Source organism: Spodoptera frugiperda, chromosome 18, assembly GCF_023101765.2.
Source record: "Spodoptera frugiperda isolate SF20-4 chromosome 18, AGI-APGP_CSIRO_Sfru_2.0, whole genome shotgun sequence".
NCBI classification, from domain to species: Eukaryota; Metazoa; Arthropoda; class Insecta; order Lepidoptera; family Noctuidae; genus Spodoptera; species Spodoptera frugiperda.
This window is the reverse complement of record NC_064229.1, coordinates 11122726-11139716: the sequence shown is the minus strand read 5'-3', so window position 1 is coordinate 11139716 and position 16991 is coordinate 11122726. Positions and strand designations below refer to the sequence as shown.

General features: G+C 38.4%; 2 protein-coding genes across 4 annotated transcripts; both read right to left on the bottom strand.

Annotated features, from left to right (window-relative positions):
* Positions 1–231: 231 nt before the first annotated feature.
* Positions 232–3970, bottom strand: LOC118278089 (uncharacterized). Of its 3 annotated transcripts, none has more exons than XM_035597157.2 (9): positions 3809–3970; positions 3239–3390; positions 2510–2761; positions 2307–2426; positions 1904–2067; positions 1698–1816; positions 1492–1612; positions 970–1112; positions 232–413 (listed from the first exon to the last, which is right to left on the bottom strand). In XM_035597157.2, exons 2-9 carry the CDS (start codon positions 3349–3351, stop codon positions 279–281), a joined length of 1167 nt encoding a protein of 388 aa, XP_035453050.1. In that variant the 5' UTR covers positions 3352–3390; positions 3809–3970; the 3' UTR covers positions 232–278. The 3 variants fall into 3 exon arrangements, with proteins under 3 accessions (XP_035453050.1, XP_050556135.1, XP_050556136.1); XM_050700178.1 differs by having other exon boundaries at positions 2307–2420; XM_050700179.1 differs by having other exon boundaries at positions 2510–2644.
* Positions 3971–4220: 250 nt separating this feature from the next.
* On the bottom strand, positions 4221–16885 carry LOC118277860 (jupiter microtubule associated homolog 1). The gene is given in 5 exon segments (XM_035596836.2): positions 4221–5559; positions 6122–6294; positions 11503–11558; positions 11560–11606; positions 16780–16885. Coding segments are annotated over 5 exon segments (576 nt in total). The 5' UTR covers positions 16871–16885; the 3' UTR covers positions 4221–5350.
* Between the last annotated feature and the right edge of the window lie 106 nt (positions 16886–16991).

The following is a 16991-nucleotide window of genomic DNA, read 5'->3' as shown; positions in this document are numbered from 1 at the left end:
ATTATTTTCTATACCTGTTTAACTAATGACCTTAATGTCGGGTAAAGGTCTAGTATTGTTTAGTACATACGCATCACCTGTCATCTCACTCATAAATAATCCGAGAGGTTTTAACGCGATAAACTTCAAAACTACTAAACGGATTTTCATACAATTTCCACTAATGAATAGAGCGATTCTTAACGCATCAAAATTTGAGTACAGCAGCCACGTAACAAATAAAACAATGTATATTGCGATGCTTGTTTTATACAGGTAGTTTATATTAAAGCGAGTATTTAATTAGTGGTAAAGAAGAGTATATCCCTGACGCTTCCACCAGAAGGCAGCTCCAGCGGTGTGAGGGCGACTGCTCCGGCACTGCCTACCCTGTACCTGGAGGTGCTCTCCGTACCCTGGATGTACAGGGTGACCTGTAGACCAGAAGAATCTAGAACATTCTTGTCTCACTGTAGCAATGATTTTGCTCTGCTCCAAATACAAGGCTGGGGATTCCAAACTCCATAAAATGTATCAATTTATAGCCACATCTGATTTACCCAGAAGTTGGATGTGTTTAGTAAAGCTTGTCAGTTGATAATTTAAGATCCGAAACAAGATAACTGGTGCAATACAGTAATGATTTTGTTACTCACGTGTCTGAGATTTCGTTCGTTTGATTCTGTCAGAATAACATATTTAACTGGATGATTTTCAGCTCATATTAGTCTATTTTTCGCTAGTATTACATGCGCTATTTTTTTTTTTTTATTGTGACAAGCCCGCCACAACCTCCCATACCGCTGCAACTCCTGTAAGCCAGGATCTACAGTAGATACAAACATGAAAACACCGGAACACTGAAGTCCGGCGCGTCCCAGAGAAATGAATGACTGTCTTGGATCCCGCAACGAAACAAATCATTACATGCGCTAGTAAAGATGGTGCAAGTAGGTAGGTTTAGGTACAAGTAAATGATAGGCAGCTGACCTGTGGCGGCGGTGCGTGTCGGCTGGGCTCCCCGGAGAGCGGCACGGAACGCGGCGAGCGACGCCGCCGCTTGCCCGCCGAGCGCCGGCCCTCGTGTCTTCTGCGGCCGGTCGGACCGCACGAGCCGCCAGTCGCACCCGACTCTAGACCCAACTCTCTACTCTATACTCTTTCGTTAACGGAATTAACCAAAACACCATTTTGCTCCCATCTAAGTTTTCATCATCATTGTTAGCCAGAATACAGCCAATGCTGCACATATGTCCCCCATTTTAAAAGACTGTCATAAGCCCCATGCTTAACAAGCGGTTTGATAACCGAAATTTTAAGACACTAGGAATTGCGGTTCATTCGAGTAGCTGTTAGCAGTTTTTATAACATACCCGGATTCAAAATGTCCCAAATAATAACACACTGTAAAATAGGTACACACTCACAATAAAATAGGTACACTGACAATTAGTCTTGTGTCACATCTCGCTCTAAGTGTACCACTTTGGATTAAGTAGCAAAGGTACAAACCATCAGTGTCAAGGGATGACTCGGGTGGTGGTAGCGGTGTGGGGGGCGGTGCGGTGCGAGACAGTGCGGCCTTCTTGCTGTCCACCAGGCGAAGCAGGCACTCCAGCGCAGCTTGTTTGTTCTAATTGCCAAAATATTATAATTAATAATGTGAAGTGATGCCATTTTCTCCTGATCGACACTTAAATAAGGGTTCCGAGACTGACCTTGATTTCATCAAGTAAAGGCTCAAATGCCGCTGGGTCGGTGGAGTCTTTCAGCGCCTCCCAGTTCTTGAAGAGCTTTCTGTCTGACAGTCGCACCGTACTCTCTAACTCCCGAACCTCTGAGAAAATATTGATTGGGATTCAGAGATGTAACTCTGCAAATTGCTAACCATAAAATATCGATCATGAAAGTTTGAAGAACTAACCGGTTTCCCTCAAACTAGCCAGTTGCGACACGAGATGCTTCTTGTGCGCACGCACAGCGCGTCGTTGTGCACGCACACGCGTAACTACGTCACGGGCGTTGCGCGCTTCCGCAGCTATGGCGGCTACTTCGCGCGCTTCTTGTTCTAACCGACGTTCTAGTTCACTAGGAAAAAATGCAACATGTTGTATGACCAATTACTAAACAACGGCTTGCAGTAGGTAATCCTGTATTCAGGAGCAGCATTCAATCTGATGATGATTGATGCCTATCAATCACCATCAGATTGAATGCTGCCGTCCCCGTAGCTTTTTTAAGGGTGCTGCTGCTCGTCCCTGGATGGTGGCTGGTAACAATTTGAAGACATACCCGGGTGCAAGAGCCAGAATATAAAATTCACTTACCTCGGGTACTCTCCCGTGACTTTGGCATAGGACTGTATATTTCTTATCACTTCGACCAGATTATGGAGTTGGTCACAAAACTCCGGCAGTTGCTCTGGTGTCAAGTATTGTCCACTGTATCTACAACACAGAAAGCTTTCATAGCAGCTTTTCAAATTCCATATAATAAGGAACTAAACTACATAGGTAGAAGAGATGCATGCCTCAAATCGATATTAGCAGGAAAGCGGTCATCGTCAGGTCCATAGGCGTGTGGAGTGGAAGTCTTGGAGCAGACCTGGGGATCCATCTCCAGGTCCTCATCCATGGTGGTGCTGCAGCCTGTACTCTCGCTCATGCTGGACACGTGAATAGCCTCGTTAGTCGTTGGCTTTATATTAAAGTAAAACACGCTTTTCGGCTCGTTGCGTGTTCGTGCAGACCGTGTAGCGTTCACTTCGACACTCCCGTTGGCACTGCAGATATTTTGGTGATTTTACTCTTTATATTCATCATTAAATAGAAGTACAAGTCATCTGATTAGATCTTTGAGTGAATAAGATTGCCCTTTCACACCGGAACAACAATATTAACAGCTAGTGGACTGGCTATTTGGACCTCCTCCTTTTTTGAGGTGGGGAAATCATCTAATAACTTACTGACTAATTTAACCCCGTTCCTACTCCTGCTTTTCGAGCTCCAGTAAACCCGCTAGGTATTCCTCAGCTCCAGTTCAGGTATCAGCCGTACCGGCCGACGGACTGGACCTCCTCTGCTATTGAGTTTTACCACAATTCACGCTAGGCAGACAGGAGTTCAAGATCGTAGTTGAAAAGGTTCAGGTTTATCAGAGAGCACTGTTTTCACACCAAACCACTTGAATACAGAGATAGAGTGAGACCTACAGCGCTCATCAGCACACACAATACCTATTGTTTTACAAAGCAACTTACGCGGTAGAAGTAAAGGAGAACCGTTTATCCAGAGTGTTGTATTTGTGGTGATCGCCTCTGAGTCTGCTGAACAACCTGCTGAGAAGCCGTGACTGTCGCCCCCCGCCCTCCATACCGTGCCTCCTGGCCCGTGTGGAAAATCTGTGCCTGTGCTGGAAACGGGAGTTGCGTACATTTACAGTATCTGGCGATAAATATTGCAGACACAGATTGTTGTATTAACCTTTGCAGAGACGAGTTTGTGTGATATTACGTAATTTATTCATCATTAGCATTTCTTTGTCCATTTTTCTTTTTATGAACAAGTATTTGTCTTGTTTTAGCGGCTCATTTGTCGATCCTCTTGAAGATCAGTGTGCAATATTTGTCGCTGGGTACTGTAGTTATAACTAGGTAGTCCTTTACACTATCGCAAATTGTTGCTTTTGGACACTTGTGAGAAACTGTCGTGAGTATCATCATGAGTGGAAGCTATACTCTCACCAATAACTTTTGAAGCAGTTTACAGCGAAAACGGTTAGGTTATTCACTAAACTCTCAGGATAATAACGCAACTAGGTAACTACTTACATTTTGATCAATTTAAACAGATTGAAAATATGGTTTTACATAGATATTATCGACAGGGGTATGTGCCATGTTTCGCAATATTTTTATCATTTATTTATAAGTGGCTAACATTTTGACGGAACGTTTTGGTATGGCGCCCATTTACTGTTTATTATTTTTCTGACAGATTTTGAATAAGGTTTTATGTTTACATAAGGACAAAGGTGTCATACAAAGGTTTTATTGTCATTGTCATGTAAAAAGTTTCGATCAGTATGGATAAGAGAGATGAAAAGTAGTTTTTCTTCAGAGTTTATGGAATTAAATTATATTAAATTAATTTTTAATCTACTGTTGCATTATAAATGTAGGGGTGTGATGATGTTAGTTGTAGTATTTTGAGAACTGCAAAGACGAAAATAAAACATCGAAATATGTTTTTCACATTTTGTAATTCATATAAAAATACAATTATCATTATCAATCAATATTATACATAATCGCATTTGCCAGCGAAGGCATACAATAGTTATTTTGTAATAAAAACCACAACTGCAAAACATGAAATGCTAAATTGAGACAAATTTTAAGTACAACATCAACACGAAATAGGCACAGATCAGTCTGTTTATAAAAAGTATCAAAATTATCGAAACGCTAACATACAATCGATACATACATATATCAATTTTAAGCCTTACAAGATAATAATAATATCTAAAAACGCTAGACGTAGAGTCGAAATTTGCATAAAAATTTAAATAGTTCAGTGTTAAATTACTTTGGCCTTGTAGGACATCTTAACCAAATTGTGACCTTTAGATTCATAATAGAGAGAGTTTGGCAAAACGCTTTGTTTTGACACAGAAGCTGGGTACAATGTAAGACTAAAATATACGAAAAATAATTTCCTAACTATATAGGTAAATAATACTAGCATTGAAAAAATGTTCCTGTTCAGTAAATATTAAAGGATTCCTTTTTGCGAGGATTGTAAAAGAACCATCGTTATCTTATCAAGCAAACATTCAGAGACCCGTCAGGGACCAGGCAGCGATCTCGTTTCAACGAAACTATCTACAACCAACGCAACTTGACAAACACAAAGGCACAGCATTCCCTAAATAAACCTAACGAAGCGTTTACATCGGACCGTTGCGTCTTCCAAGATAAGTCCAATTTGGTTACAATTTAGCTTGACTTATATACATTCACAATTTCCAGCTAACCCAGGACTTTCCAATTTCCGTATCTATCAACATGAAGTTTTAACTAAACAATTTCGATGTACCCGACTAGGCGTCGATCTGGTATAGTGCTCTTGTTCATGAGCGTGTAACGTCGTGGACGTGGTGAGAACAATCAGATCGTTGTAACTAGTCAGGTAAATGCGATTCGAATAGTTAAACCGTAACATTAATGGATTTACAATATGCTGTAACTGTACGAACATGGATTTCGTCAAATCGGAGAAGTAAATGAGTGAGCGGCCAATGTAAACGAATGGATCTGGTCCCACCGGGAATCTTCAGCGCGACGAAACTAAGCGGGTGTGGGGCCTCTTTACCAGAGTCCCGAGGAGAAGCCGCCGGGCGGTACGCGGACACGCTTGGGGGGCTCAACCTTGGCTGGCTCTGGCGCCGCGGCCACTGGGCTGGCGGCCTTGGGCTCAGGGGCATCGGCCACGGGGGCCGGGGCCGCCTCCTGCGGGCTCTTCTGACCGTTCTGGCTGGACGCGTCTGTGCCGTTAGCTGGCTTTGGCTCTTCTTGGCCTGAAATCATACATTTTACGTGTTAACTAGATATCAAATAGTAAATGTTATTTAATGCTACTTTAATTTTAATAAGACGAAAAGTATTTAGTCAGCTATGTTACGATTATAAATCTCTTCCTCAGCAGTCGAACTTGCTACCATCTAAACGAGTTAGTCGAGTAAAAATTACAATTAACCAAATATAGAAATAGTTTAGATTTTCACAAAGAGATAGTAAATTCTATTATTGGTTGAAGGTCACAGAAACAGATTGTGACTTATCCAATTATCTTAATTAGTTAATTAATTTAATGCCAATTAAAGTAACACACGTTACTGGACTACGTAAACAAATAACTATCATTGAAACGTATGTAGTGCTTTGAAATGAGACTGGACTGCACGTTTCTCTTATCTGAACCTTAAAAAGAGAATTCGGCCCAAGTTTGGTAATGTTTCTCATTAGAGGAGAAAGTTTAGAAACACCCAATCATGTAGAGAGTGCTTGTTGTTTCTTCTTGACAAACACAATCAAGATCAACTAGTAAGTACTATTCTGGTTCTGCTCTCATGTACTCACCAACTACGGAGCCGATGGTGGAAGCAGGGGGTCCACGGCGGTGTGTCTGCTGGGGCTCGGGCTCTCCCCCGAAGATGTCAGTGTGGCCACCGCCCGGGGGCCGCAACACCCGGCTGGACAGCCTCGTGTTATCAGCCAGACCCACGTTGAAAGAAGTTGAAGTCATTCTGGCGCTGGAATCGATATTATTGTCATGAGTAATGGGGAAATTAGAGGATTGTGCGATTGGAGTAGTGGACACGAGTAGTGGACGGCTTAGAAGAACGTTTATCTGATCTCAATAAGGGAGGATCTGTGAAAAGGCCAGGTGCTGAGGAAACTTATAACCGTGGCAGCGTGCTTGTTTGATTAAATACATGCATGAATTTTGTTAGCTAACTGATAAGTTAGACTAGATTGACTTGGCTAAGGATCGAAGTAGGTTTAAGTTTTTTACAAGTCACGACACTCCAAAGAGCCTGTACTTGCATAACTTCACTGACAAGCAATTGTGGAATCAAACAAATAAGATCCGTGTAGTATTACTATAATTAAGGATTATAAATTAAGGACTCAATCTTTCCCAAATAGGTAAACCTCAATTAGATATTGAGTTTCATGCTATATTATTATAATACGTGACCTACTCTGTCCAATATAAATCATTGCGGTTACTAGATATGAACATTAATGTACTCTAGACTTAACATAGTCTATTCTATAGAGTACGTGCTTATGACGAAGGATGTATGAAAACAAAAGATTAACTGTTTAAATTATCTCAAGGCATCGCTTTCATTCACCCACGGTAAATTCCTTGCTTCAAGCGTGGGAAGAAAGCAATTCGTGTGCCATTTCTCAAACCAATTTTAGAAGTTTAACGTACACTTTTGTCATTTTATTGTCAATTAAATTTATATTCTCTGGGAGAATTTGGAGAACAAAGCATTCATTTTTGGATAGATAAGTAAACTTGCATGTATTCGAGTCTTTTTATGGCTTAATTTAAGTTGCCAGCTTTATTTTAAGACATTTTTAAGTTTTTATCATAAACGATAACAAAATAGCTGCATCGTGGCGTCAATATTCTGCTGAATCGATAACCTAATCTCAGACAGTATGTCTCATGCAGTAATTTCATTATAATTATCACGTAAAAGGGATACATTCAATCGCACCACATGCATAACAAACGATATGGTCATTATTTACATAGAAACGTAATTATATCGGCAGCTGAGTAACTAATTTAATTCAGATAGAAAGCTCATTAATATAATTATTCATGCGGATAAGGTACATCCTCCACACCGTTGAACAATGCAATGGCGGTGCCGTAGTGACGCGCGGCAGACATTTGCAATTCATTATTGTTACTCAAAGTTCATCAATCGAAATTTCGATGCAAACAGATAAGATTGTTAAACAGAGTTTTAATTAAGTCCAGTCTTGGTCTGTGGATCATTTACAATAGATAATGAACAAACAATTAAGGCTTTTTAATAAGAAAATAATCAATTTCAATCAATGCTGCATCTCACATCAGTTTCAAAGATCATTACTGACTGACTAGCCACGTCATTGTCTGGAAAAACAATAGTTTCTCATAAATTGAGTGTCTAATGCGAGACAATACGAATGCTTAATGTACTTTTATAGCATTCTCATGTATTGTGTGACCCTGTAAATGATCTGAAACTAGGTAGTCGTACGGTCTAAATAGCTTTAAAATTGGAGTGACCTGGTTCGGAAAATTTGGGCACGCACAGCCCTTAATTACAGTGGATTAAGGGGTTTACATATTTTGAGTGTTATTTAAGTAGCGCACAGCCCTTAATTACAGTGGATTAAGGGATTTACATATTTTGAATGTTATTTAGGTAGATGAATACCAACCTACATTACTTTTAGAGGCAGTTTTGTTTTAGGCTGACCTAAAGTGATATTGGTTTGCGACTGAGATGAATATCATTCGTGAAGTATCCTTATAGCAATTTGAGAAGTTTTGAGGTTAACTAACTCTAACCGAAACTAAACAAACAAGCATTGTTTTAACCTAGACATGTACTAGAAAACACACATGTACTAGAGTACGACTATGATTGGATCGCTTTAATTTCAATGTGACATTGAATAGTTGTGGACTGAAGTCGAATCATCGATGCAGCAAATGACATGGAAATCTGATATCAGCAGTGACACATCAACATAATCATTACTGCTACTTCGAGATGTTTGCTCAAGCGTTTACGGACCATTTATCCTCTAAGAAACAGAATGATTTTCATAGCAAAATCTTTTTAAAACAGCAGGCATCTGCATTTTTACATAGCCTACAATAACGGCTTATTTGCCAGTTTATAGCTTTATGAATCCAGTTTTCTAAACACCAATGTAACCAACAATGCAACACCCAGCCCTTCAACAAACTAGTGCCAATTTATTGTATAACAACAACCGATAACGTTATCATTAATACTTTGATAAGAACAGGAAAGGGGAAAGGCCTATCTATACTCGGTAAACAGCATAATGTTGACAAACCGATTCTAGTCAGCGCCAATTTGCGATTCATGGCAATTCTTGTTCTTGCTAATAATATAACAATGCGACAATACTTATTCATGCAATTACTAATCCTTTGGTGGGGAGACAATCCTTTTGTCTGCATTATGTTTGTGAGTATTGTGAAAAGATATCGAAAAGAACATCTATAACGTAAACTTTCGGATTTCGTACTACGAGTCAATCGTATTTAGGAAAATGCGGATCCACAATATTTATAACAGATTTTAATATTATAAGTTTATCCTGCCACCAAAGATGACCCCAAGAAGATGTGACGATGGCGAGACCATATTTGGAATATCTCAAAAGTTGGCTTGACACAGAGAAAGCAAATGTAGGACTTGCGGAAGGCAAAATGTGAGAGGGGGAAAAGGACCGATGTCCGTTTCAGAATACTTAGTTTTAAATATCTTAATGGGTTTATTCCGTGTACAGAATTACTTTTTTTTTTGGACTCCGATGAAGCACAAAAGTAATCATAAAATCGCACACCTACTTACCAAATTAAAAAGATTTTCTGTAACTATCAGTATGTGAAGAATTTAAAGCAGACCAAAATGGACATCCGCACCAGAACAATATCGAACACGTACTAAATATTAAAAATATATCGCGCCTTAATCCACATATATTATCGACATCAAGATAACCTACAATTTGAGCAATCAGTGAGTCCATTACACTACTATTTACTTAGTAGACGACTATCAGGGCTTTTTTGGAAAACTATTGATAGAGCGACAAAACTGTTCGATTTATAGAAAGAAGTGTAAGCTTTTGTTTGGAAAATGGGGCCGATCATACATACATAATGTTCCTTTAACCCAAATGTTCTTAAGTTCATTGAGTTCTTTCAGTTCGTCTGCACAAGTCATGAATTTTGTATGAGTACAAGGATTAATATAATATAAGCGAAACTATACTTTTCCAATATAGATTGCTTGAGTCCAGAAACTAATTACCAAAATGTAGATGACCTTAGCAAGGCTGTTTAGTTGCAAATAGGATTAAAAATAAACTCAAATCTCACTCGATAAGATAAGCAATTATCTATGAATAATCCCATTTAAAGTTTTTTAAGGTATGCGTCAGAGATTTCGTTACAGCTGTTAAATTTGAATCACGACTGACGAATAATGGTTGTAATATGAGTCTGTGACTAACTTACAGTTTCTTGGTAATGTTTTCAAAATAACACTGTTTCTTGTGATTAATCTAATCGTAGGCTCGTCTCGTCAATTTTACGTTGAAAGAAAAACTTAAGCAGCAATCGTGTTTTTTGCAGAATTTTGGTGACTGGGCGCTTATTTTAAAGATACTATTAATTATGTGTATCTAATCATTTGAGTTTTTATGGTTTGTACGTTCCGGGGCTACGAAAGCAGGACAAATTCACGCAAGTGATAATGGTAGTAGTTCCCAGAAAATAGATAAGCCTCTTTTATCTGTAGTAGTTTTTTTTGTAATAAAAATAGTAATTAATACAAGCTCCCAGGTTCTTTACTATACATAAGAAGTCGGTTAAAACAGAAAACAACAACGGCGAACAGATGGTATCGACGCGACAGTTGCTCGCTTCGCTGCCATATTGCAAAAACATGGCTGCCAAATTAATAGCTGTTGTATTAGCTATTTAATTTCTGTTCGGTGAACGATAGCAGTAATTCCCAGTGCTCATATAGTACATAGTTAAGTTTTAACTCTGAATGTAACTGTTCGCGTCATGCTTTGATTGATAGGTAACGGTTTTAGAAACAGTGATCCGAGTTTTATAGACATTTAAGTCATTTCTGATGTACGAAAATATCCAGCACAAACTGGATTTTGTGGTCACTCAAACCACAATAACTGTTGTTTTGCACGTAGAACATGCATTTATACCCTGAAAAGTACACTTCAAATTTTGCTTGACGTTGAAACAATCATCTAGAATCAGGAAATAGAATACTACTAAAGCATGCCAAAATCAATAAAAATATTCAAAACAAAACAAAACAGCGTAAAAATCATGCGACAACTCAGCGTGTTGACATGGGAATCAAAAATTCAAAACAAATAGCGTACATTAGCGTGTTCTGTGCCTATTATCTGCCATACTTATGTATTCCTAGTAACAACACATCCAATACCCCACCCTCGTGATCAACCAGTTCAATGTACACCCCATGCAATTAGATTTACGATCATGGTAAAACCATAAAAACAAATTACAAAGGAAATCATAACTTTTCTACTAACAGCTCGTCACACAGGCATAACAAATTAACATAATGTTTTAGGTCTAGTTATGGCTACTGAAATAAAACCACTACAGACGTCACAATACCGCACCCAACCTGCAGAAATTATTTCACAGCCAATTCCAATTTCCTGTACTTTCCTTTCAAACAGAAATGGTTATAATTTTAAATTTATCTCTCTCGGAAGACTAATCGTCAAGAGACCGGTAATCCAAAATGGCCGCCCAATGACAGGAACAATTTGCGCGCGAATTGGCGACACGCGTAAACAGTTTCATCTGAACCAGGACTAAATAGAATAGGCCGGTACTTTCCTGTACTTATTTTAAATTGACATTGCCCGTTAAATTGTATTGTGGGATTTAAAAACCAAAACGCAGTGTGTCCAAACTAAAAATGTGAGTCCCACATCTTGCTAATACGCCACCCCACATCACACTTCTATAACAGCTTGGAAGCAAACTCTGTTTACCAAGTGACAAATAAACTGGGCGTGATGTAGAGTAGCTAATGTTTGCCATCACTTCTATAGTTCTATTGCAAAAAACACGGCAACAAAACAATTTATTCAGCTAGGGATAATATTAAACTTACCAGTTTTCTAAAGCCTCTCGATTGGCAGCCATTCTAGTAGTCAGCCTAGCAGAGTTGGACGAGATATTGGGATGTCTTTAGGTAATATTTGAGTTCTTTTAACACTGTAACGAGAAAGCGATGCATTCATGGAAGTAGAAAGATGTTATAACATGCTGGTTAGTTCAATGAAGTTCAATGGATATTTACACAAAATTAAAACTATATTAATAAGCAAAACTTCAGCTTCTTTACAAGAGCTATAGATTTACACTTTAACCCAGTAATGTGGGTAGCGCGAAATAAATATTCCTAAACCCGTAATATATCGTCGGTGTCGAAAGCATCGTAATTCTGGTATTGCATTACCTGTCTGGGGAGCCGAGGGCTTTAAACTAGACACAAAGACAATGCGAACGTAGGTTTACCCAATGATTCACTCAATACTCAGCCGTTTTAGGGTGCGGACACATAGGCGAGGGGCGCGCCGAGCGTGCAACGTTAGCATTCATCGTTCAATTTAATTACTCTTATTACTTTTTATTTTTCGGTATACCACCCTTTTCAAATTGAAAAATAATAGCTTTCCGAGAATTATGGAAAACATGGGAGTGCTAAAACAGACAAACTGGCGGGATTGAAAGGCGATTTCGCAGATCGCTCGAAGTAGCGTGGTCGCAGCCTAACAAGATGTACTTATTGCGTTCGTTTGCGCAGTACTTAGTAAGGACTACAACCGGTCATATGATCTAGGAAGCCAACCGGAAGGTATGGTTACATTACGATCGATATAAATGTCTGAGTCACGGCCTACAGGAGTCACTCTGTTATTATTTGGCGACAGGCGACGGGAATCCTAATTGTAGCTAGAAATATAGGCAGGGGTGGATAACAATAGTCCATTGCAATACAATGATCACTTTAAAAAAATATGCTAAGTGTATGATTGTGGGTATCGGACATTGTCGATTCAGGATGCATCGTAAGTAGATTCGCCATTATACGTCTTGACCTCGAAGGTAGAGGTAGACTGCATAAAATATATACTTTATAACTTATTTCAATCTAAGTAGCACAGCATACTTTGGCTGTATTTGATGATTTCATCAGCAATCAGTATTTAATGTTTGTTTGGTTCACAAAGTAACAACAAACAACCTCGTCTGTATACATTTTCTTAAGACATAACTGCCACTTACACTGCAGCATGGCAACAAGTATCTTATACATACAAGGCACTTATAACTTGTAAGTTGTACTTAACAAGCAAGTGCGTAGAGGGCGTACGAGATAACTGCGCATTAAATACTCCTTTGATGTCTGGCAGACGCAGACAAATGAAACGAATTCAAATGAATAATTGAATTTAGACCTTATAGGGAAGGTCGGCCGGACCGAATTGGGTCGTCGAAGTGACCACGAACGAGAAACGGTTCGCCAATAAAGTTCGAGGGCCTCATAATTTGATTTTATTACAAACTTGGACATGTTTTGCCTGTTTGCGCAGCCCACGTACATCCAAGTGAATTTAGGTCTCTAGTACTGGCTTTTCGATACCAAATAAATTGACCCACCTACGTAGCTAAAGGCAGACACGGATCCAGACTGGTGCCAAAATGCCGGCTCTATCTCCTAAGTAAGCCCCAAATATTCTTGTTATGGCGGTCGTAAACATCGATCTTTGCCATAGAACTAGTAATCCCATAATCCCAACAATAATTACGTGACCAAACACGAGAAGCGGAGGTACGCTTGGCGTTTACAATTACCACAAATCCGATTGACCTATTTGCCCCAATTACCAAAAATTCACGCACAAACGAAACAATGAAACATTATATTATGAGAGAATTCCTTGTTTAAAAATTACGGTGCGTGATGAAAACATGAAAAAACTAAGTACTTGAGTCCTTCAAGCGCACATGTTCCTAATGTTATGCTGTACAGTAAGTTATTTATAATGAAACGTTAACACGAGAATATCTTCGTTATCGAAGCACAAGTAGTAATCAGCCGAGGGTAACCCGGTTACTTAACGAACCTCGGAAGCAATGCTATCTACTCGGCGTTGGTCCTACTCGAGTGAAACTGTACATTTCATCACGGTTACAAATTCTACAGATTTCTGCATAGCTAAGGGGAATTACATTGTTTCTTGTATCTAGATTCTAGAGTAATCGATTCTTGTTTGCAGCTTCATCGTGGATATCTTCATGGACGTACGTGAGCGAAAAAACGGAGGAATGTTCTGGAAATCCTGTTCAAAACCGACTTAGCCTCAACTAAGTCAGGATCTGAGAACCCTAGAAAAAAAACCATGTCCTATGAACCACAACCACGCTACAGATGATGAATGTGATGATGATGATGAACATGAAAGTGACAGACAAGCGAAAAGCGAATAGAAAGAAGACCAACACCCAAAAGAGATTTAAGGACTATCTATTTTTGTATTACATATTACCAAACTCAGACTTACAAACAGACCTAATCAAAAAGTTCCGAGCTGAAATTATTGTTACGCTATTACTGTTGTAATGAAAAAAGTTCAGTGTTTCTTGAGAATATTCCTAGAACGTGATATCTTACTGCAGAGTTCTGGGCAAAACAAATTGCTTTGTTACACATTTTAGTTAAAAAGTTAAAGATATTTGCGATATTATTATCCTCTATTCCGTTCCGAGAGAAACTGACGATTCTACGTATGCAATAAATAAGCCACCTTTCACTATTGCTGATTGACAATCAACTGGCAATATCTAGCTTTCCCATCAAGGGAATACAAGTGCCAACGAGAATCCTATTAGACAAGCACTTCGTTAGTTGCGATTCAATAATCATTAACAGTTTTTAGTTGGGATACACAACCAATGGTAGTCTTCCACTAACTTGCTTAGAAATTGCTATGTTCTAACAAAATAATCTATCCGAAATCCCATTTCTGCAGAGAAAAATCTATTACGTAGTTCTGAACCCAAAAACAGGCTAGCGAAAGGTAATAACAAGTTAGCTTGCCAACGAAATCCCGATTAGTGCCTCCAAGCGAATCGGGTCTTGGCATTACGCCAGAAAGTATAGGACGAAGATAAAGGAAATCTAATTAGCGCTAAGTTATTTATCACTGCCGAAATACCTGGTCAGCATCTTTGTTAGGAAGGCTAATGTACTTAGCTCGAAAAGAGGGCAAATGTAATTAATAAATCGACATCACGAAGCATAAAGGAAGGTTCATTAGATCGGAATGTGGTTACACGCACCGAGGAAGTAGGTGCTATATAATAGCTATTGGCTTTGTACATGCTAATATGGAGCAATGACGCTCGGAGGGAGCCTCCAGGAATGGTCTGCGGTCGTGTGGCCGCCTTTGTGGTCGGAGACACATGACAAGACGTATCACAAGTGTCTTTGTACTCGAAAGTACTGAGCTAATTATACTGCATGAGTTTTATTACAAAGAATGTTGCTTTATGAGTTTCATATAACAAAACAATGAAGTCTTGTCAAATTACGCATTTAGTTTACTTCTAAATGCCTCCAATGTTAGATAAGAAGAAACATTACATAAGTTGGGATGTTTTTGTAGTCCTCAATCCTGATAAAACAAGAACGAGAAACTATAAAAAAACTAAATAGCCATGAGGATCATCAAGGATGATGAGCTGAAGATCATGGCGATTTTCATACTAATGAAGTCAGGCAAATGTTCAATGTAGTTTTTACTCCATAGACAGTTACTTATGACAAAAACAAAATAACATTAGGGAAGTTTGTAGAATTACAACAGGATAGTTTTGGAATAATTATTTACTATACATATTTTTACAATTGGGTGCTGTCGGGTTTTCTAATTTGATGTTTCCTCTATGGATGGGAACTAAATCGGTCAATTTGTTATTCTGCTGAACGGAACAACAAGATCATATCATAAAACTACTATTTTAAGAAAAACATAAACTTGACAATATTCAGAACATTAGAAACCAAACGACATATTTTTTGTAACCAATAGCATTAATTTAATAATTTTAGACTAGAACTGACTGGAAATATAGGTAACGCTAGACTGAAACATATTGAAACATCACAATATAAAATACATATTTATAATAAATAGTATTATTTCAAACCTTATTATGTTATGTTATTTCTAGCTTGTACAAGTTACTTCCATGTGCCAATCAAAAGGGTCATCAGTAGCCAGTTACTGATAAACTGTGAGAAATCAGAGGTTGTTGACTCCATGTTTAGTTCACAGAGGAAAATAATTCATATAAAATAGACAATATTAGTTTATTAGTAATTCTTGAGGTATTACTTTATATTTAATATCAGGTGTACACAAGCTATGAATGTATGTTTATTATGTGACTATATGACTATTGGTTTGGAATAAGGATAAATGCCATAATAGCCATGTGCACATTGAAAAATTTTGACAAACTTTGGGAGACCATGTGTCCTAATCAATGAAAAGCAATGGACCAATGAGACTGAATGTTTTAAAACTGATCAACTATTTCAATAAATAAGACAACAACAAAACATAGTAGAATGAAATAAGTACCTACTTAGGTAAGTTATTGACAAAAATGTGTATTGCAAGTTTAACACAAAGACTGTGAGAGAGCCTAACCAAAAAGATAACAAAAGCCTGCACAGGTAACGACGAAATATGTTTTATTTTTAGACTGCAACTGCTAGCCACATTCCAGACAAGGAAAAATGTACAAAACCGACGTTCGCTCACTCAATCCATGTCCATAACGGCACAAAACGTAATGCACCTACTTCCAACAGAAAAAAAAAACAAGACCACGAGAACACATTAAATCCAGACAATTATATGTTATTTTAGATGTGTAACTGTAAATATAATGAATCTATCGTACATGTAGTGCGATCACTCCATTCATGCGGCAAACAAAATATAACGGTTGATTCTTTTGTTCCTACGCCCCGTGCGCTAACGTGTTCGAATCCGGTAAAATCCGATTTTTAACGCCATTCTATATGCAAATATGCGGTATAATCCACACGCCCATGCCCAGAGACATGGATATCTCGTCCTGCGGCATCAAAGCGCATTGACCTTTACAAAAATCTTGAAAAATAACGGCTCGCGTCCAATGTCTAGCAGCCGGTGTCATCTTTTTTTTAATTTAATTCATAAAATCAACGAACTTACCGATGCAATTCCACACTCAAATTTATCACTTAATATATATCAAGACTGTTATGAAAAACTAATACGAAAACGGCCGCTTTTAAATAATTTTTAGCAGAGAAAAGATTACTCACCGACTGTTCGCTTCTCTTCTTTTTGACGGAATGCGTAGGAAAGAGACAGATATATAAAGTGTTGCTCTTCTTGGAATAGAAAATCTACCATTTGCTACAAAAAACCTACCATTCATTTTGAAAACTTAAAAATGTTGACACCTTGTGGTTCTTCCACGTAAGTGAAAAATTGAAATACCCGTGATATACAACACAGTATTGCTTAGAAGTCA